The 23129-nt window shown below is 39.8% G+C and overlaps 1 protein-coding gene across 1 annotated transcript; it reads right to left on the bottom strand.

Annotated features, from left to right (window-relative positions):
- Nucleotides 1-2578: 2578 nt before the first annotated feature.
- Nucleotides 2579-22729, bottom strand: LOC141647197 (uncharacterized). Its single transcript, XM_074455304.1, has 3 exons — nucleotides 22274-22729; nucleotides 19179-20204; nucleotides 2579-3069 (listed from the first exon to the last, which is right to left on the bottom strand). Exons 2-3 carry the CDS (start codon nucleotides 20188-20190, stop codon nucleotides 2579-2581), a joined length of 1503 nt encoding a protein of 500 aa, XP_074311405.1. The 5' UTR covers nucleotides 20191-20204; nucleotides 22274-22729.
- Between the last annotated feature and the right edge of the window lie 400 nt (nucleotides 22730-23129).

The raw sequence follows: 23129 nt of genomic DNA, 5'->3' as shown, positions 1-23129 counted from the left end.
ATCCGCTCGTTCAGCATAGCAAGACGCCCGTCCAAGACGTGAGGAATCCGAGCGTCTTTACATCAAGACGCCCGTCCAACTACGCCACAATCCACTCGTCCAGCCTATCAATCCACTCGTCCAGCCACCACAGATTCCGCCCGTCCCGACACCTTGGACGCTCGGATTCCCTTACAGGCCCACAAGACATTTTCTTCCCTCCATGAAAGATGCGCATATTTATGAAAGACCGGCAAAAAGGAGACTCGCATCTTTTCTGAGAGGAGCGATTCCTCAAGGACTTAATCGTCATTTAAGCCCTTAGTAAACCCTAATTTGTGTACCTAATCCCCACTATAAATACCCCATTTGTCTAATTAGATGAATCATGTTCTTCTTATCAATCCTTAGTGTAGTTTATATCATTCTAATCTCTTCTTAATCTTGTAATCAACTTCTAATCAAATATTAATACAAATCTCATTTCCTTAATTTCTCTTTTGTTCATCTTTTATTTTGGGTAATTGAAGATTATTTGGGTTATTATTGGGAGATCGACAACCTTCCAATTAATTATCAAGTACTTCTATTATTCTTTGCTTTATTTTGGAATCATTAGTAGGTATAATCCTCTTAATCCCTTTTTAATTATTGTTAATCATCTTCATTTATTCATAATGTTTTGCTTTGTTAATGTGATTGACAACCTTGTTAACATGTTAAACTTGATAATGAGTGAGTAGTTTCCTTAACTAGGGTTAATGGGTAATTAGGGGAAACCAACAAGGGGGATGATTCATGCTTAATTTAATATGTTTTCATAGTTTATTTGCTTGTTTGTTGTGATCTCAACTTATGCACATGTTATGTTTGATAAAATGCGAGCCTATAAATCCTTGCATTTTTTACCGATCACTTACCTTTTCAATGAGACTTGTAAGACATAAACCAACTCGAGTCTCATTAGACCATGCATATAGTTGAGTAGGGAGGATTAAGTCGACTTGTAGGTGTTGTACAATCTAATTGATTCGGCTCCGGGACCCAAACCTTCCTAGGGTTGTAAGATATAAACCAACTCGATCCATCACAACAATAATTGCTTGCTTATAATTTGAGAATATGTTTGTATGATCAATTCCCATGAATCCCCTATGACCCCATGACACCCTAGTGCTTTTAATCAATTGTTTACATCTCTTTTTAATCATCTTGCTTGTTTACTTTTATTGCTATTTAGTTTAGTGATCTTCTCATCTTAACCCCAAATCGTGACACCCCTAGACACCGCTACTTTCAATCGAAAATCCTACATCAATACCCGTTCCTTGGAATCCGACCTTTACTTGCCTCTTTACTAATAGTAGAGTTGTTTGTGAAGTTATAAATATTGTTTTGGTCTAGGTGCTCTTAACGACAAGTAACCGAAAAGTAAAGCTCCAAGTGAGTACGACCATCACCATTAAGTGACACTTTTCAGAATTTAAAATGAGTTGAGAGTCTATGCACCGTGATAGGACCATAGCAAGGTGGTCGAGACACGAGTTAAATGAGTCCCCATGGATGGTGAAGTCATCCATGAAGACTTCCAAAATACGCTCTACATAGTCCGAAAAGATGCTCATCATGCATCTTTGGAATGTGCCGGGGGCATTGCACAATCCAAAGGGCATGCGGCGGTAAGCATAAGTAACAAATGGGCAAGTAAATGTTGTTTTGGATTGATCCTCCGGGTGTATGGGGATTTGAAAATACCCGGAGTACCCGTCCAAAAAACAATAGTACTTTTTCCCTCATAACCTTTCTAGCATTTGATCTAGAAAGGGTAGGGGAAAATGGTCCTTCAAGGTGACTTGGTTAAGGCGGCGATAATCGATACACACCTTCTATCCCATTTGTAAACGGGTGGGGATCAATGGCCCTTGGGTGTTTTGGACTACCGTCACCCCCCCCCCCTTTTTGGCATGACTTGAGTGGGACTTACCCATTGGGAATCACTAATGGGGTAGATGATTCCGATTTGAAGGAGCTTGATTACCTCTTCTTTTACCACCTCCATCATAGGTGGATTGAGTCGCCTTTGCGGTAGTCTTATGGGCTTGGCCTCCTTTTCCAACCGGATCTTGTGCATGCAAGTGCTTGGACTTATTCCCTTAATATCGGCAATGCTCCACCCAAAGGCTTCCTTATGCTTTTTCAACATGGTAACTAACCACTCCTCTTGCTCCTCTTTGAGTTGGTTTGAGATGATTAATGGAAGGGTATTGTTTTCTCCCACGAAAATGTATTTGAGATGATTTGGGAGGGGTTTTGGTTTATGTTTCGGGGGTTTTAAGATAGAGGGGAGTGGTCTTTCAAGGTTAGCATCCAAGGGGAGAAAGGGTGTAAGGGATTTATGTTCTTGAGATGCCAACATTTCATCCGCAACCGGACGAGAACGCAGCCTGCGTTCAGGGGCGCAGGCTGCGTTGTGCGATGCAGGCTGCGTTGTATGACACAGGCTGCGTCTCAGGCTACCTCGTGGACTTTATTCTTGCTCTTTTGACAATGATTCCCCATCTTCAAGCTCTTCTTCTTGGTCCAAGTCTTCCGAATATTCCTACACATCATTAGACAACACTATCCGCAAACCTTCTTGCTCCAAATCGTTAGTGAGGGCAACCTCAAGAGGGTCCCTTTGACATAAATTATACACTTGTGAAACAATTGGTTCAAAGATATCCAAGAAATAACATAAATGTGAATCGCTAGGTTGTTTCATGGCATCATATATGTTGTAAGTGAGTTTCTTTCCATCAAACTCCATAGTGAGGTTTCCGTTAGACACATCAATCTTGGTCTTAGAGGTCTTCATGAAAGGCCTCCCCAAAAGGATTGGAGTGGCCCTTGAGTCGGCTTCCATGTGAAGAACATAGAAGTCGGCCGGAAAGGTTAAGTGATCTACCTCTACCAACACATCCTCCACCATTCCCCTTGGGTATATGCTTGAGCGATCCGCAAGTTGGATCACTACATCGGTTTTGTTCAATGGTGGAAATCCCAATGTCTCATAGCGGGCATAGGGCATAACATTGATTGATGCACCAAGGTCTAACATAGCATGAGTGAAAATCTTGTCCCCAATAGAGCATGGTATGGTGAACATTCCCGGGTCGCCACATTTTTTGGGAAGTGATTTTTTAAATATGGCGGAGACATGTTCACTTACCCGTACTTTTTGTGAGTATTATTGACGCATCTTATTGTAATTCGATTAAATAAGATACGGTCTAAGTAATCAAATTGTTTTATTACTTAGATAAAATTATTGTTTACGAAACAATTGGAACTGAATGAATAATTTATTATAAATACAAGACGTTGTGATTTATAATTGATAAACCGTTTTGGTACAAGTAATTATGAATTACTAAGTCCATTTTGTACATGACGTATTTTTATTAATACGTTGATTTTTAAATATGTTAAAAATACATGACAATTTCACATGACTAGTAACATGTGACAATTGACAAATGACAAAATATAAAATGGACCTCCCATTTTATGTAAGTGCCGAAAAATGGAGAGAGTATAATGTTTAAATTGTGTTAAATAATTAAGTGGAATGCAAAATGATTACACACCTATTTGTAGCCATGCGAGTCTATTTTCTTGGGAAGAAAATGAGTTCATGCATTGGGCACTAGACACCCCTCCCCACCGGTTTTCAAAGGGCCATTATAGAGGTTTTTTCTCTCTAATAATTCATTCAGTACTTTACATTATAATTCTAGTGTAAGAAATATAATTTCCTCTCTACATCTTATGAAAATTAGAGAGATAAAATCTCCAAAAATCCTTCCTCTTGACCGAAATTGCAAGAGACCAAAATAAATATTTTGGGTCAATTTTTAGTAAGATTAATATTGTTCTAGTTCAAATAATATTAGTTTTTAAGAGGTTATCTTGGGTATTCATCTTTGGGAGGGATTCTAAGCTTGAATCTTTGTTCATCCATATAAGGAAAGCTCAAGAACAAGTAAGAAGGAGATCTTACTTGTGCCCTTTAATCCGAAACTCTCATAGTAAGTGATACGTGCCTAATGTATAGTCTTTTTGGCCTATTTCAGCACGTATTTCTATGCATTTCCATACTGTTTTTATAGTATTTTACCCCGAATTGGCTACTTTGGTGTATTTTGTCCTTTTTGTAGGGATGATCGCGAAAGTAGTGGAACCATACTCCTTTTCGTCCTTTTGCATGCATTTAGAGGAGACGGGATTGTCCCAGAGTAAGATATTGCACTTGGAAGTGTCGTTGCACGCGTTACGAGGCACTTGGGTGAAGACGTGAGCTGAATTGAAGATACAAGTGCTCGATCGAGTTGTTTGCTGGTCGATCGAGTGGTTTCTAGGCCCCCTGATGCTCGATCGAGCTACTCCTTACTCGATCGAGTAAGCTGCACATGACCAAGTCCTCGATCGAGTAACCTGCTGGTCGATCGAGGGACTTCTGCTGAGATGTTGGTCGATCGAGTGGTTTAATCCACTCGATCGAGAGGTTTTCGACATTATGGGCTTTAATTCAGTCCGTGTGTTTAATTATTTCGCTAAACACTGTTTGTTTTCCTATTTAACCTACGTTCAACTAGGTTATTAGGGGCATCTCTTTTATTATCTTTCATACTAGAAAACTCTTTACTGAAACTTAATTACGTGGATCTCATTCTTCTTTACTGCTACTTTCGTTTCGGATTATTATTGCTTGGATTCCGTTGTTCTTTACGCCGGATTCGCTCAGATTGTAATCTTTCCCTTCTCTTTATTATTAATAATCACTTGTTGCTTTTAATTCTTGTTTATGTTATCATTCTTTCTTGCCCTAATTTCCGTTATTGCATTTTATTATTATTTCGTTATGTCTTCTGCTGGAAACTTATTTGCTATTAGATTAATTACGAATATGAGTAGCTAAACCCCTTTCATGTTGGGATTAGGGGATCTGCGGTAGAAATGTGATGACGTAGTAAATGAATTAGACGGTTAATCGCGAGACTCTGTCACTATAGCAATTTAACTGTAATTCCCGACCTAGTTGAGTGCACGCTTCTATGTCACCCATTAATCTGGTTAAATTTGATCCTGGATCGAAAGATTGGACTAAATAGGCCTGCTATAAACAGTAGACTACCCTAATGAGGACGAAAGTTAAGTTAGTGGTATTTTAGGATAGAAAGTGGACCGAAAGGACCTTTTAACATCCGTCTCACACCTAGTTCGTCTGAATCATTTGCAGCTGAGTCGCAGGACTACCGTAGTGAACCGAATTCCCGACATGTCCCTCTCTTATTGATAGTTTTAAATCACTTTCCTGTTTTATTGCTCTCTACTTTATTTCTCTTCCCCTTAATTCTCGTAGTTTAGAACCAAAATTCAATCAACCCCAATTGTTACCATAGGATTAGAATAGACAGCTATAATTGCGTTTCCTCCCTGTGGATTCGATACTCGACTGCCTCTACTACATTTTAGTTGAGACCGTTAGGTTTTATTTTTGACAGGTACGCGACAGACGTGTCAAATTTTGGCGCCGTTGCTGGGGAGGCAATTGTTCAATTTACTAGCTGTTTTATTTTTAATTCTTCTTTTAGTTTAAGGAACATCGTTCCTTAGACTATTCTTATATCTTGTCTGTAGTTTCTTCTTATGCGCAGGTCGCAAGGTGGTCCACTACTACCTTTTGATCCCGAGATTGAGAGATCTCTGCACGTAAAAAGGAGACTATTTCAAGAACAACAGGCAGAGGAAGAGCCTAGTTCTCGTGATAGCTTTTACGAGAACGAGCTTTTCGAGGAGAATCCACCGTCTTTTCCAGTTTCCAATTCATCAGTTGAATCTATTACTTTCCCAGATTTTCCCAAAATGGCTGAGGAAGCAACAATTGCTAGTCACTCCGAGCCCACGGCTGACAATCTCTATAAAGGGTTCGAATTACCGGGAGATGCTAGGAAGTTCGAGCCAAAGCCTGCATACATTAATATGGTCGAGAAAAATCAGTTCGGGAGCTGCAATCAAGATGCATGCGGCTCTCAAAGATATGGAGACCTTCATTGATTATCGCTGCTCCATACCTCCTCCCACCGGCGTGACGGCGGATCGATAAAAGAAACCATGTTCATCTTCTCACTCCGCGATGCTGCAAGGGAGTGGTATAGGGATTTGGACCGAGCTGCTCACGGCATAACAGATTGGAATTCGCTAGCATTGGCGTTCTATAAGAAGTACTTCTCTGCTTCGAGAACCATCGCCATTAGAGCTCAGATAACAAGTTTCAAACAAGGGCCTGACGAGAACTTCCACGAGGCATGGCTTCGATTTAAGAAACTAGTGCGGACCATACCGCATCATGGTTTCGAAAAATGGAGTTTGTGCAACCATTTTTACAATGGTTTATATGACGATCAGAGGGCTATTTTAGATGCTGCAGCCAATGGTCGATTTGCTGACAACTTGGGAGCAACCAAAGGGTGGAAGATCATAGATGATTTAGCCACTCATAGGGCTGAATATGGGAATTCAAGAGGAAACCAAAGGAGAGCCGCTGAATCCTCTTCAATAGCTGCATTAGAAGCCCTTACCGCGAGGTTTGACAAGTATGAACTAGGGGGAGCTCTCAAGGGAGGGATGTACCAGGTTAATGCTATGACAGACGGTCCTTTCGTCTGTACAAGATGTGGGGGAGATGGACATGTCTCTGATTATTGTCCTAGTCCTTATGAGCAATGTGCTGCCTTTCAACATTACAGGCAAAACAACACTCATTACGAGCCGAATATCCACCCCAATTTGAGGTGGAGTAACCAGAACGTACTCAACCCCACCGCCCCTCCAAATCAACCGCAACAGCCGTATATTCCTCCACACCAGAAGCAACAAGGCTATCAGAAGCCTCCGTCTTTCAACCCTCCTAACCAAGGTGCTTCGTCATCTAGTGGGGTGAGTGAGATGGGTGAGTTAAAGTCCATGATGCAGTCCATTGCAAAGCAATTACAACAGAAGGACACGGCATTCAAGGCACTTGAGACTCAAGTTGCCCAACTTGCTGCAAATCAATCTTCGAGGAAGCCGGGTCATTTACCGACTCAAAATGAGAAGAACCCAAATGAGACGGTAAATCTGATAGAGTTGAGAAGCGGTCATTCTTATGAGGGACCGTAAGTACGGAAATCGGACCCGAGGGGGAGTCATCACGATGATGAACAGATTCGGCGTGAATAAGGAGTCGGACAAGAAACAAACTCGATCGAGAACCTCTTGATGCTCGATCGAGTGGAAATGGTGAAGAAGCTGGTCGATCGAGTAGAATTCCTGCTCGATCGAGTGAAACAGATGATGAGGTTGGTCGATCGAGTGGTAAGTTTGCTCGATCGACTGGTTTTGAAGAAGAAACTGCTAGATCGAGTGGACAAGTTGTTCGATCGAGTAGTATTGATGACGGGAAGTTTATACGAGAGCCTGCTAGTGCTCGTTTAAGCGAGGAATTACCAGAAAGGCCTCGTTCGAGAGGTAAGAGGCGTCCAAAGGATACCGAACTTGCTCCGGAAGACACTTTGGAAGCGAGAAACAAGGGGCTCGAGATACCAATTACGGTTCCCTTCCCGAGGCGGCTGCAGAATACCAAGGTTAATCAACAGTTTGGCAAATTTGTTGAGCTCTTGAAGAGTTTGGAAGTCTCCGTGCCGTTCACTGAATTGCTGACTAAGGTACCCTCTTATTTAAAGTTTATGAAAGAAATTTTAGCACGTAAGAGGACTATTAATGATAATGAGACCGTAGCTTTGACTGAGGTGGGGACAGCCCTATTTCAAAATAAGTTACCTCCTAAGCAGTCAGACCCGGGTAGTTTTTCGATCCCTTGTCACATCGGTATGCAATTGATTGATAATGCGCTATGCGATTTAGGCGCTAGCGTAAGTGTTTTACCTTTGTCTCTAGCTAAGAGACTTGGTGTGACAAAGCTGAGTTGCACCAACATGACTGTCCAGATGGCCGACCGTAGTTTATCACGGCCACTAGGTGTAGCAGAAGACGTACCTGTTCAGATCGGGAAGTTCTTTATTCCCGTTGATTTTGTCGTCTTAGATATCCCCGAAGATGCACACACCCCTATCATTTTAGGGAGACCATTTTTGTCCACTGCCCGTGCAGTAATAGACGTCGGGGGGAAGACTTTGACCTTTCAGGTAGGGGACGAGGAGCTGACTTTTCATCAGTCCAAGTTCCGGAGGGCTCCCATGCAAGCTCAGCCTTGCAATGCCCTCTCTTCTGTTGACCCTATTATTGACACTCCAGATGAAAATTTGGGGAATATTGCTGTTATCACTAACCCTCCGCCTCATACTGAGAGCAAAAAGGAGGAAAGTTCGTCTGTTTTGCTTACTGCAGGTACAGATGAAGGCAAGAAAGGAGCTGTCAAGGGACATGGTGCAACCATTATCAATCAAACTGGAGCCAAGGATGCCAAAGAAGATGACAGAGGGGCGAGAACGAAGAAAGTTCGAACCTACATAGATTGGAACTATGTTCCTCCTCCTCTTGCAAACAGTAATTCAAGCTCATGGAAATCAAAGAGGACGGTCAGTATCGCTGAAGTGACGTCCTCCAGTCAGAAGCCCACCAAGGGGCTACTGAAGGCTGATGGGAATTAAACGGGGAAATGCCCCGTGTAACAAATTGTAATAGATATTTGTTTGAATTTCTTGACTTTGTTTATTACGCTTTTTAATTAGAACAATTAGTTTAGACAATTCTTTAGTTTAGACTAAGACTATAGACTGTGTTTTCTGCGTATTTGGTATTTTGGGATGTGTTTGGATGTGTTTTATGCAGGTTTGGGGAAGTTTCACGCAATCCGAGGAAGAAAGGACGAAATCCAAAGAGTCTACAAGAGGAAGTCCTCGATCGAGTACTTTTTGTACTTGATCGAGTAGAAATTGGGTCGATCGAGCTGTCTGGTTACTCGATCGAGAAAGGCCACAGAGGAACTGGTCGATCGAGAGGATTCTTACTCGATCGAGCAAAGGGGACATCAAAAGTCCTCGATCGAGTGATTAAAACCACTCGATCGAGTGAAATGAACAGTGGACACGGGAGTTTTCTTTCTTAAAACTCTTATTTTCCTAATTCTATTTCATTTCACCCCTAATTTCCGTCTAACTCCCCCTTAATGTGCGATTGATTTCACCCCCAAATCCCTGCATTCCTTGCCCAATCTCCAAATCCGCCACCTACAATCCCTTCATAGCTAATTAATCTTCAATAGCCCCTTGCTTTCCCCTCTATTTGTGTTCATCTTCTTTGTTTTTAAGGGAATTAGGGTTTGCGATTTTTTTGAAAAACCGCTTTTCTTTGCTTGATTCTTGAAGATTAATTGCTTATTGTAGGTCCTTTATCATCAAGTAAGTGTTTCCTCCTTCCCCTTGTATTTTAATTCCACTTATTTTGATCTTTTTAGGGGAAACTGAATTAGGGCTCGAAAAAACCCATGTCTAGTCGATTTTGTTTCGATTTAATTGTGTTTATATGCCCTTAATTAGCTTGTTGATGATCTTATCCCAATTCCTCACTGTTTCCACATGTTTAATTCAAATTCGCACAAGATTTCCGCGATTAGGGTTCTGTAAGTCGAAATTTGTCGATCGTCGACGGTCTTATGTTGCCTTGCTTGTATTTAACTTCATCCATGCCTCCTTCTTCGTTGTTAACCGTTTTCCCGCCCCTGTCGTTTTTACATGCTATAAACTGTTGGAATTCTTGTTCTGTGAGTCGACTTTTTCACCGCTATGATCCTATATGTTGCCATATGCGTTCTCTTGTTCATTTAGTCCTGTTAGCAGTCATCACTATGTCACTTTATCACCACTCACATGTCGCTTTTCGAATTTTTTGAGGAATTATTGGGTTTTGCTTCTTTGTAAGTCGATTTTTTCGACTAATAGGGCCATTATTTCTTTGTCACATCTTTGGTTAACGCTTCATTTTAGCCACGGTTAACAGCCATTCTTTCTTATTAAGCCCTTTATTTGATTGCAGGATGGATACTAGTTCTCTACCTTCTACTAGTACCACTTCCAGTCCATCCGTGAGCGAGCCAGTGGTCCCTGCTGTTGCCACTAGCTCCGCCTTGGTCACCACTGCAGCACTAGTTCTCCTTGTCTCAGCTGCAGGGACAGTTTACACCGCGGCTAGCTCAGCCGGGAGCTCGGTTCAGGCTACACCAGCCACTACTCCTACCAGGCCCTTCTCCCTGCTGGACTGCGGATTCACCCCTCGTTTCCCGCAGCCTGGTATGGTGCCACCGAGGCCGAACCAGCAGGCTAGCCAGTTAGCCATCACTTCCAGCCCTTCTGAGGTTGTTGCTACGGGAGAGGGCACTCTTACCCCTCTACCGAAGATGCCCACGGTACATTACTGAGATGCGACGGGATATGGCTTTGGCCGTATTCCCGCTCTACGAGTACCATATCCGAGCCGGCCGACCGATTCCAGAGGGGTGGCCGCATCCCTCCTTCTACCGATACCCAGCGGGCGGGTACACTCCACTTCCTTCGACTCGGAGGAGGAGGAGGAGGAGACACGGTAGCACGAGAGGTGCGGTTGCGGGGAGCGAGCAGCGGACAACGAGCGCAGAGAGAGGAGGAGAGGGATCCCCGTTTACACCGATCGCGGAGGACTTGGTTGGAGGTGACGACTAGAGGTCCCCCTTGTTTGTTGCTGGTTTGGGGAGACCGTTTTGTTGAGTCGGAGTACCTGGGAGACGGCGGTGCCGACGACGAGTAGCTACTGGTCTACTCACTTCCCCAGTTTTCTGGCTGGTTTGGGGAAGTTCGTGTTTTGTATGTTCTCTTACTCTTTTTATTTCGTCTCCTTTATTTTTCTTTTATTGGTTGTATACTCCCATCCCCATTTTTCTTTGGTGTATCTTTGGAGGACAACGAGGGCGTTGTCCGTTTTGGTTTGGGGAGGGTATTGCATCCTTTTGAGTCTGCATCTGCATTTGTTTTGCATTCACGTTAATTTTTCAGTTTGCATTTGTTGTTTATTTTCATAAAAATCAAAAATCCAAAAAAATAGAAAATTTCAAAAATTCAAAATTTCACGTTTATTTTTGCATTTAGGTTGAGTCGGAACGGTAGATTTCCATGATGACAATGCACTATAACTTGTCAAATTACTTGAGCCTTGCACTTTATTGATGGTTTTTAGCCTTGTCATACGCATAATCTACGAATTTTTGTTCAAATAATAGCGATCGTTTAGACTTAACCTATAAACTGGCAAACTACTTAAAAATTCTGAGTTTTTAGAGCCATAACTGGTGCCATTCATGACCAGTTCATTAGGAATTTTGAGAGTAGTACTCCTTGCATAACATGTTCATCTCATTTGCACATTTATGACATTCAATTTCTCGTCAAATGCACATATTCGGGTTTGTGGTTGGTGTCACATGTAGGGAGGGTCTTGCAAATTCCCCTTTCTTTACATCTTTCACCCATTTAGCTCCACTTTAGCCAAAACTTGCCTTTTTAACCCATCAGCTACATTCCAAACTAAGCCTGCCTAGTCAAGCTAGTTAGTTTGTCCTCTTGTGGTATGTTTTCCATTGCAGTTTGGTCCGTAATTCTCGTTTGGAGTTGGTGTCTGTATTAAGGAAGGAGGAAAGAAAAAAAAAAGTATTGAAAAAAGAAAAAAAGAAGGAAAACGTGAAAGAAAAAAGAAAATGAAAAAAAAAATGAAAAACAGAAAAAAAGAGAGCTGGAACGAAAAGAAAAAGAAAGAAAAATTTTGTTGAGAAAACAGTTGTACCCTCTTGTCAGAGTTGAGAAGATGTTCGAAGATGTACAATTGAAAAGGGTTGTTTGTTCCAGTTAGTATTTTCAGACGGTGTTTAAAAAAGGGAATTTTGTGACCGTCTGACTCCTCCACTCTTATTCTATATTTTTGAGGAGATTGTGCTTTGAGTCTAGTGAGTTTTGTGCCAAAGAAGGGCACCTGTGTTTAGTCTTTCAATCAGTTGAGATCCGGATGGTTTATTATGGTCCTGTTAGGAACTAGCTTGACGCTTTTACCTCCACATTTCCATAACTTGTTTTGCCTTTTCTCACCTGAACCTCACTATTCCCATATTATTTGCAAACCCTCGGCTGTGACGGACATTATTGGTTGGAGTGTGTGCATTAGTACTTGAATTGTCTTTCATTTTTGTTGCATGCATGCTATGTAGGTCGCAGTTAGGTGAGTGACTGTCTTTTCTTCTCTCTTTTACATATAACATTTGCCCTTTGCTTCATGAGAGGAGAGTGACCACGTGAGAGTCCAGTTTTGTTGGTCTTGCAAGGTCGATAGGTCGACTTTATTTTACGAACGACTTATAATTCGTTTGCGTATTGATTAGCTTAGAATCGTTGATTTCTGTTGCATTAAATCGGTTCAAGTAGACAAGTTAAGCTAGCTCTGAGTTATCATTTCCGTTCCATTAGTTTAGTTTTGAGTTTACTCGAGGGCGAGTAAAGGTTTGGTTTGGGGAGATTTGATAAGTGCCTAATGTATAGTCTTTTTGGCCTATTTCAGCACGTATTTCTATGCATTTCCATACTGTTTTTATAGTATTTTGCCCCGAATTGGCTACTTTGGTGTATTTTGTCCTTTTTGTAGGGATGATCGCGAAATTAGTGGAACCATACTCCTTTTCGTCCTTTTGCATGCATTTAGAGGAGACGGGATTGTCCCAGAGTAAGATATTGCACTTGGAAGTGTCGTTGCACGCGTTACGAGGCACTTGGGTGAAGACGTGAGCTGAATTGAAGATACAAGTGCTCGATCGAGTTGTTTGCTGGTCGATCGAGTGGTTTCTAGGCCCCCTGATGCTCGATCGAGCTACTCCTTACTCGATCGAGTTAGCTGCACATGACCAAGTCCTCGATCGAGTAACCTGCTGGTCGATCGAGGGACTTCTGCTGAGATGTTGGTCGATCGAGTGGTTTAATCCACTCGATCGAGAGGTTTTCGACATTATGGGCTTTAATTCAGTCCGTGTGTTTAATTATTTCGCTAAACACTGTTTGTTTTCCTATTTAACCTACGTTCAACTAGGTTATTAGGGGCATCTCTTTTATTATCTTTCATACTAGAAAACTCTTTACTGAAACTTAATTACGTGGCTCTCATTCTTCTTTACTGCTACTTTCGTTTCGGATTATTATTGCTCGGATTCCGTTGTTCTTTACGCCGGATTCGCTCAGATTGTAATCTTTCCCTTCTCTTTATTATTAATAATCACTTGTTGCTTTTAATTCTTGTGTATGTTATCATTCTTTCTTGCCCTAATTTCCGTTATTGCATTTTATTATTATTTCGTTATGTCTTCTGCTGGAAACTTATTTGCTGTTAGATTAATTACGAATATGAGTAGCTAAACCCCTTTCATGTTGGGATTAGGGGATCTGCGGTAGAAATGTGATGACGTAGTAAATGAATTAGACGGATTAATCGCGAGACTCTGTCACTATAGCAATTTAACTGTAATTCCCGACCTAGTTGAGTGCACGCTTCTATGTCACCCATTAATCTGGCTAAATTTGATCCTGGATCGAAAGATTGGACTAAATAGGCCTGCTATAAACAGTAGACTACCCTAATGAGGACGAAAGTTAAGTTAGTGGTATTTTAGGATAGAAAGTGGACCGAAAGGACCTTTTAACATCCGTCTCACACCTAGTTCGTCTGAATCATTTGCAGCTGAGTCGCAGGACTACCGTAGTGAACCGAATTCCCGACATGTCCCTCTCTTATTGATAGTTTTAAATCACTTTCCTGTTTTATTGCTCTCTACTTTATTTCTCTTCCCCTTAATTCTCGTAGTTTAGAACCAAAATTCAATCAACCCCAATTGTTACCATAGGATTAGAATAGACAGCTATAATTGCGTTTCCTCCCTGTGGATTCGATACTCGACTGCCTCTACTACATTTTAGTTGAGACCGTTAGGTTTTATTTTTGACAGGTACGCGACAGACGTGTCAGTAAGAAAGACGATTTCTTCTCTATTCTTATTTAAGTTTGCATGAATAAGATCTAGTTTTAATTTTATGACTAAATTAAATTGTAACATATATGTGAAAGATCATAGATCCATATTAGACTCTCTAATAAAATAAATTTATCTCATAAATTGATGTTAATGTGATCTATGTAACATGCATGCTAATATAAAAGCATAAAAACAAAGTATAAGGAAAAACAATTTCCTTACATTGAATATAAGGTAAAATGGGCACAAATTAGTTCTCCTTACTAATTTGTTCTTGAGCTAAAATAAGTGGATGATCCTCCTTGAATAACCTTCAACTAGAAAGTCTCCTCCAAGTAGCACCCAAGAACAACCCAAATAATATTAATAAGTAAGAACTAGTAACTTATTAATATGTGCCCTTGATAATAATACTAGTAATATTACTAACTATTCTTAGTAATAATAGTATACTAGAGAGGAATTATTGTAGAGAGAAGGAAGAGCTTTGTTCACATGCAAAGTATGATGAATTGTGTAAGAAGGATGGAGTGAACAAGTGAATAATATATAGAGTGTAGAAATGGGAAAGGAAGTGGCGGGTGGAAGGAGTCTTTAGTGGACAATTTTTGTTTTATATTTTTATCTTACATCACATGCAAAATGTAGTATAAAACATATATTATGGTAGTATACAAAATAAGGTAAAATGATTATGTAAGTAATCATCCATTACACTTATTTTACACGGTCCACATGACCATATACGGGTCCATGTTGGTTTTTATATTTGTCGCACAAGTCCGTGTAATTTTCATTTTAAACATCGTATCATGTTTAATTGCTTCCATAATAAATCCGTCCAATTCACTCTGTAAATATACGTGTACCACTACACATATTATTTACGTACTAATATTAATCACATTAATCAATTAGTACAATTTTAGTAAATTAACAGTTAATTAACTAAAACCCGTTTCCCAAAACTTATTATTTAATTATCGCATAATTAAATAATAACTGCCGCTCCTCGAGTTCGCAACTCGAAATCTCTCTAACAATAATCGACTAACCTCTTAATCTATAAATCAAGGGACTAAATGAATTGTATCTCATACAATTAATTAGTTATCAATTTGGGTTCGTTCCTTTAGGTGTGACCGAAAGGGGTCGATTGATCACCGCTCTCACGACAATAACGTCAAACTCTAGTCACCAACCGTTATCGATTTACGTTAATCAACCGACGAGGATCAAATAATTAAATATCAGATGATATTCTATTAATGAGATTTATTATGTTAACGCACTATTGTGGAGGACACTAACTCCAACAATCTCCCACTTGTCCGACACAAGGTGTGCGCTACCAATTCTCTTGTCCGTTTTAATCTCCCACTCAATGCAAGGTGTCTTTCAGGTCGCACTTGCACATGAACACATCGCGAGTGGTTTTCTCGATCGGGAGTGTGACTACTTGACCGGAAAAATCTCTCACAGATTACTTCCGAGCGTGGCCACGCATTTGTAGTCATTAACTCCTCGAGTGGCCTTGAGATATAGTAACCCAACGTGGGTGGACAATTCTTGTATGCCCTATCTATCCTATTGCACAATACTGACTCACCATGACCTAGTAAATGCCCTTTTGGCCTCCTTTCACGGCACGACCTAGGACAAAAACCAAAGTCACTCGGAAACCGCACACCGCTCGGATAATAGTCTTTGATCAAAAGAATCGACTCATTAGAACATCTTAGAGATCCCCGCCACGACCAGGCGTCTATAATAGAACTTAGGGACTCTCTAAATGGTCACCGTCCGGCAAAGTGTCACACACTCTGCCTATGTAATCGACCAGTCATCATATATGACCTTATGGTGTTGAACAACCATCAATCGACTCACAATCTAGTCACTCCGAGACGTCACCTCATTAAGTGACTAGGGACAAAATACAATGTTCATCTTATTCACTTGAATAGTGTTCAACATTGTCTCCACAACTTATTCAGATAAACAAGGTATTAAAATTTAGTCACACTAAATAAAAATTCATAAAAGAATGAATACGAAAACAATGAATGTGATTATCATATATATAATAAAAGATACACTATCCAATTATTACATATCCATAATCTAAAGAAAATCTGGTACTCGTCTCAATCCCATAGAGACGACATGACCATCATGCTTGGCCTTTGATAAAGGCTTGGTTAAAGGATCAGCAATGTTGTCATCTGTCCCAACCTTACAAATGTCAATTTCCTTCCTTTCCACATAATCTCTAATTACATGGTATTTCCTTTCAATGTGTCTAGATTTGTTACTAGACTTAGGCTCTTTGGCTTGAAAAATAGCTCCACTGTTATCACAATATAGAGTGATAGGATCTTTGGCGGAATGGACTACTCCTAGCCCCTCCATGAATTGCCTAATCCAAACAAACTTCCTTCGCAGACCTCGACGCCGCAAGGTACTCACCTCTGTTGTAGAATCCGCAGTAACACTTTGCTTGAAGCTCTTCCAAAGCAAACGGCTCCTCCATTTAGCATAAACACGTAGCCGGATTGGGATTTCATGTCATCCCGATCAGTTTGGAAACTTGCGTCCGTGTAACCTCTTACACACAACTCAGTTTCTCCTCCAAACACTAAGAACGAATCCTTAGTTCTTCTCAAGTACTTAAGGATGTTCTTTACGGCTATCCAGTGACTCTCACCAGGCTTGGCTTGATACCGACTTGTCATGCTCAAGGCATACGCAACGTCGGGACGAGTGCAAATCATAGCATACATGATAGACCCAACAGCGGAAGCATAAGGGACGGTCTTCATGTGTTCAATTTCCTTAGGGGTAGAGGGAGACCGTGACTTGCTCAAAGTAATCCCTTGGCCCATAGGTAGAAATCCTCTCTTGGAGTCTTTCATATTGAACCGGTCAAGAACTTTGTCAATATAAGCTTCTTGACTCAATGCTAGTATCCTCTTGGACCTATCCCTATAGATCCGGATACCTAAGATTCGTTGTGCCTCTCCCAAGTCCTTCATTTGGAAGTGTTTCCCTAGCCACTCCTTAACGGAAGTGAGCGATGGAATGTCATTCCCAATGAGCAATATGTCATCCACATATAGGACAAGGAATACAACCTTACTCCCACTAAACTTCATGTATAAACACGGTTCTTCCACACTTCTAGTGAATCCGTATTGTTTAATGACATGATCAAAGCGATGGTTCCAACTCCTAGATGCCTGCTTAAGACCATAGATGGACTTCTTGAGCTTACACACCTTCTTAGGGTTAGATGTATCCACAAAACCTTCGGGTTGTATCATGTACACCTCTTCTTCTAGAATCCCATTCAAAAAGGCGGTTTTGACATCCATTTGCCAAATCTCATAATCATGAAATGCGGCAACCGCTAAGATTATCCTAATGGACCTTAGCATAGCGATCGGAGCGAAGGTTTCGTCATAGTGTAAACCATGAACTTGGGTGAAACCTTTTGCCACCAATCTAGCTTTGTAAACATCCACATGTTTATCCACGCCGAGTTTAATTTTGTATATCCATTTACATTGAAGAGGTCGCACTCCCTCAGGTAAATCCACCAAGTCCCATACTTGGTTCTCGTACATGGAATCCATTTCGGACCGCATGGCTTCTAGCCAAAGCGAGGAGTCGGGACTAGACATGGCCGATTTGTAGGTAGTGGGTTCATTACTTTCAAGAAGTAACAAAACACCATCCTCTTCGATGTTACCAAGGTATCGATCAGGTGGATTAGAAATCCTACTTGACTTTCTAGGAATAATTACCGTTTCAGAGGAAGAGGGAATGTTTTCCTCCACGTTCTCCTCTACCTCATTCTCGGTTTGTGGCTCTCGAACTTCTTCAAGCTCAAATTTTCTCCCACTCTGTCTCCTAGAAATAAATTCCTTTTCTAGGAAGACAAAGATCACGAGCCACAAACACTTTGTTCTCGTGTTTATTGTAGAAGTAATAGCCACGTGTTTCCCTTGGATATCCTACAAAAAGACATTTGTCGACCTAGGTGCAAGCTTATTGTCGACTTGATCTTAACGTACGCTTCGCAACCCCAAATACGCATGAATGACAAATGAGGGACTCTCCCTGTCCATATCTCATATGGAGTCTTATCGGCCGCTTTAGTCGGGCTTCGATTTAGTGAAAATATGCAGACAAGAGGGCAAAACCCCAAAATGAACTAGGAAGCTCAGTTAGACTCATCATTGACCGAACCATATCAAGTAAAGTTCGGTTTCTCCTTTCGACCACACCATTTAATTGCGGTGTGCCAGGAGGAGTCCATTGTGATACTATACCACAATCTTTTAGGTGTGAATCAAATTCAATATTTAGATACTCACCACCACGGTCGGACCGTAGAGTCTTTATCTTTTTATCCAATTGGTTCTCTACTTCCTTTTGAAACTCTTTGAACTTGTCAAAGGCTTCACTTTTGTTCTTCATTAAGTAGACATACCCATATCTACTTAAGTCATCATAAAAGTAATGAAGTAGTGAAAACCTCCTCTAGCGGTGATGGTTAATGGTCCACACACATCCGTGTGTATGAGAGCTAAAACCTCACTAGCTCGTGTCCCTTTTCCCGCAAAAGGTGCACGAGTCATCTTGCCTAAAAGGCAAGACTCGCATGTACCATAAGATTCGAAACCAAATGGTTTGAGCACTTTTGATGAAGCAAGTCTCTTAATGCGTCTTTCGTTTATGTGGCCTAAACGACAATGCCAAAGGTAGGATTCGTTTGGATCACCCTTTTTGAGCTTTTTAGTTTCCATATGATAAACGTCATTAACATCATTTAAAACATAAATGCCTCCAATTGAAATGGCCTTGCCATAAACCACATCATTTAAAGAAAAAGTACAACACTTGTCCTTGATCATAAAACAAAAGCCTTCCGCGTCTAACGCGGAAATGGAGATGATGTTCTTAGTTAAAGTTGGTACAAAATAACACTTATTTAAATACAACTCTAAACCACTAGCTAAAGTGAGCACATAGGTCCCTACGGCAACGGCGGCTACTCTAGCTCCATTGCCCATGCGGAGATCCACATCACCTTTTGCTAGTGCTTGCACGTCCCTTATACCCCGCAAATGGTTACAAAGGTGAGAGCCACATCCGGTATCAAGTACCCAAGTGGAAGTACAAGCATAATTAACGTCTATCACATAGAGAGAGGAAATCATACCAATAGGCGTCACACGCCCTTCCTTGAGATCCTCCAAGTATTTGGGACAACTCCTCCTATAATGCCCCTTCCCATTACAATGGAAACATTCGGCCTCGGAGAGCTTGACACTTTTTGCCTTGGGATTGTCATTCACAACGGCCTTCCCCTTTCCCTTGTCAATTTTCTTTGACGATTTCTTGAATTGGGACTTTTGTTTCCCTTTTCCTTTCTTGACTCCAAGAGACATGTTCTTTAACTTCATGGTTAAAACATCTCCTTTTTCACTCCCACTAGCCTCCATATCCCTCTCCGCTTGGGTGAGGAGTGCATGAATTTCATGGTAACTCTTATCCATACCATTCATGTTGTAGTGTACCCTAAAGTGGGCAAACTTGGTGGGAAGTGAGTGAAGGATACGATCCACCACAAGAGTTTTAGGAATCTTACACCCTAGACGCTCTAGGATGTCAACATATTCGACCATTTGAAGGACATGGGGACCAACCTTTTGGCCCCTCTCAAGCTTAGCTTCAAAGAAGCGTGCCGCCGCATCGTATTGACGGACTTTAGGTGTTTGTGAAAACATAGTGATCATACGAGTGAATATCTCGTAAGCATTTAAAGAAATGCATGATGGCTTGAGCTTTGGCGATATTGACCATATCAACACATTCTTGATATCATTCAACATCCTCACATAGTCATCATAGGCGGTCCGCACCGCCGATGAAGCTCTTGCACCGGGCTCGATAGGAGGAGCATCGGTTAAGTAAGTGAGCACATTGTCGGACAACGCGGCACTTTTGATGTTGGATTCCCATTCAAGAAAGTTACTACCGTCATCTTTTAAAATACATTTGTCCATTACGGACCTTAGCCATGAATCTTTGCCTAGTGAAGTAGTCGATGGAGTTGATGAAGTTGCCATTGCGAATTAAAATGCTACAACAAAAAGGGAAATTAACATTCATTGTTTTAAAATTACTTGTAAAAACATGTTTAGCAAGTTTTAGCATTTATATAATGACCTCCCACTAAATTATATAAATGATTCCAAGACCCAAATATTAAACAAAAATGAGCATCGCTTGGGCGAAACATCCCATAATTGCGTAAATTCGGTAAGTCACGTTGACTAATTCTACCTCTAGAACTCTTGGTCGACAAATTTCCTCAAATTTATCTACTAGCCCCGGAACACAAGACCGTCTTATATCCCGTTGAGTCCAACCAATTTTGGCGTGTGATAACCGCTTACCACCCTACTTACCCAAGGTAAAAAGAGAACACCCGCTTGGGCGAGCGTGGCTCTAATGAACAAGAGATTCATAGGTGTTACTAATTGGTAAGGCTAATCTCAATTTTAGTTATGTGAGAGATCTTGTCAATTTAGTCATAAATTCCTTATAAGTGAATTAATTCAGCGAATGTAAATGACGTGAATTGACAACCGCGAAAAATAAAATGCATGTGAATGGCGATTTTGGCATGCGCGAAAATAAAACAAGCAAACATGTAAGCATATGAATAAATCCTAGTATGGCCTCCTAGTTAATAAACAACTAGTCTATTACATTTCGGAAACCAACTCCTTGGTCCCTTGCCTCTTCATTCCTTAAGTGGCTCTTCCTTGTGGGATTTGGAACACCTTCCAAAAATAGACTCCGTTTCGTTGTAATCCGTCTTTTGGAAACGCCGGTAAAATAACTATTACAAATGAATTACATAGCTATTCCTATTATACATTAATTAATAAAATGAATAAAACTATTAATTAATTACAAACCGACGATACGAGATCGTATTTAATTACAAACAAATCGATATTCCCATTCATTTCGGGTAATAACGATTAAAAATTAACTAGGCCATACTAGGTACAAAAGATAAATACTTTAAATAAATGACAATCATTCATTCAACTTAAATAAATATGCTTAAAATGCTGTAAATATGATGCCAAAATCGCCCTACCTATCATTCATTGGTATCCATCTCGGTTTTGTGGATTTAATCGATTTTTAACATGTAAAAATCAATAATTAACTCTTAAATCTCATTTAAGTCCAAACTAATAGTCCAAACTGTTTTGAACCTCAAAATTAGTCTTCACTAATTTTATGACAAATTATTAGTTTGGTTTGGTGATAATTTGCTAATTAAATCGGAAAAATCATAATATTTAAGTAAAAATCCAAAATAATTGAAAAATTACCCAAACAATTGAAAAAAAAATTTTTAGTATTCTGGAACACTCCCAAGAACACCAAAAAGTCATAAAAATTGCCCAAAAATTTCGGATAAATTTTGTGAAGAAAAAGATCGATATTTATCGGTTTTTAACCACTAAAACCAATAAATCATCAAAACAAAGTGAAAACACACATGCAAAATCACTTTTGACATTTAAATAATATTTCTAAATGTACATAAATTTATCATGGGCAGAATCAAAAATTTCGAAATTATGATTAATTAATTGGACTTTTATCGACTTTTTACTCAAAAAATCAATAAACATGCAAAAATTTCGAACCAACCTTCAACCTTTTGCATACAATCAGTAGAAAACATGCATGAAATGCCATAAAAAGGCCATGCACCGAATCAACATTTAACTAATTTTAGTCAATTTTTCACTAAAATGCGACATTTTGACTCGGTTTTCTACCAAAAAACATTAAAATTAGCAAAATTACTTGAAAAATCACCAAAAATTCCACAAACCTTTTGAGATCAGTAGGTATGCATGTCCCAAAAATTTCGTGCCAAAACCTCTTCTAACACAATTTTTGAGTTTTTACTAATTATCTCATAATTCATAAAAATGCTTAAAATCAACATGCAAATTACAAGCCTATGCTCTGATACCACTTGAAAGATCATAGATCCATATTAGACTCTCTAATAAAATAAATTTATCTCATAAATTGATGTTAATGTGATCTATGTAACATGCATGCTAATATAAAAGCATAAAAACAAAGTATAAGGAAAAACAATTTCCTTACATTGAATATAAGGTAAAATGGGCACAAATTAGTTCTCCTTACTAATTTGTTCTTGAGCTAAAATAAGTGGATGATCCTCCTTGAATAACCTTCAACTAGAAAGTCTCCTCCAAGTAGCACCCAAGAACAACCCAAATAATATTAATAAGTAAGAACTAGTAACTTATTAATATGTGCCCTTGATAATAATACTAGTAATATTACTAACTATTCTTAGTAATAATAGTATACTAGAGAGGAATTATTGTAGAGAGAAGGAAGAGCTTTGTTCACATGCAAAGTATGATGAATTGTGTAAGAAGGATGGAGTGAACAAGTGAATAATATATAGAGTGTAGAAATGGGAAAGGAAGTGGCGGGTGGAAGGAGTCTTTAGTGGACAATTTTTGTTTTATATTTTTATCTTACATCACATGCAAAATGTAGTATAAAACATATATTATGGTAGTATACAAAATAAGGTAAAATGATTATGTAAGTAATCATCCATTACACTTATTTTACACGGTCCCAATGACCATATACGGGTCCATGTTGGTTTTTATATTTGTCGCACAAGTCCGTGTAATTTTCATTTTAAACATCGTATCATGTTTAATTGCTTCCATAATAAATCCGTCCAATTCACTCTGTAAATATACGTGTACCACTACACATATTATTTACGTACTAATATTAATCACATTAATCAATTAGTACAATTTTAGTAAATTAACAGTTAATTAACTAAAACCCGTTTCCCAAAACTTATTATTTAATTATCGCATAATTAAATAATAACTGCCGCTCCTCGAGTTCGCAACTCGAAATCTCTCTAACAATAATCGACTAACCTCTTAATCTATAAATCAAGGGA

This window comes from Silene latifolia, chromosome 1 (assembly GCF_048544455.1).
Source record: "Silene latifolia isolate original U9 population chromosome 1, ASM4854445v1, whole genome shotgun sequence".
NCBI classification, from domain to species: Eukaryota; Viridiplantae; Streptophyta; class Magnoliopsida; order Caryophyllales; family Caryophyllaceae; genus Silene; species Silene latifolia.
Note: the sequence above shows the minus strand (reverse complement) of the source record. Positions and strands in the feature narration are given on the sequence as shown.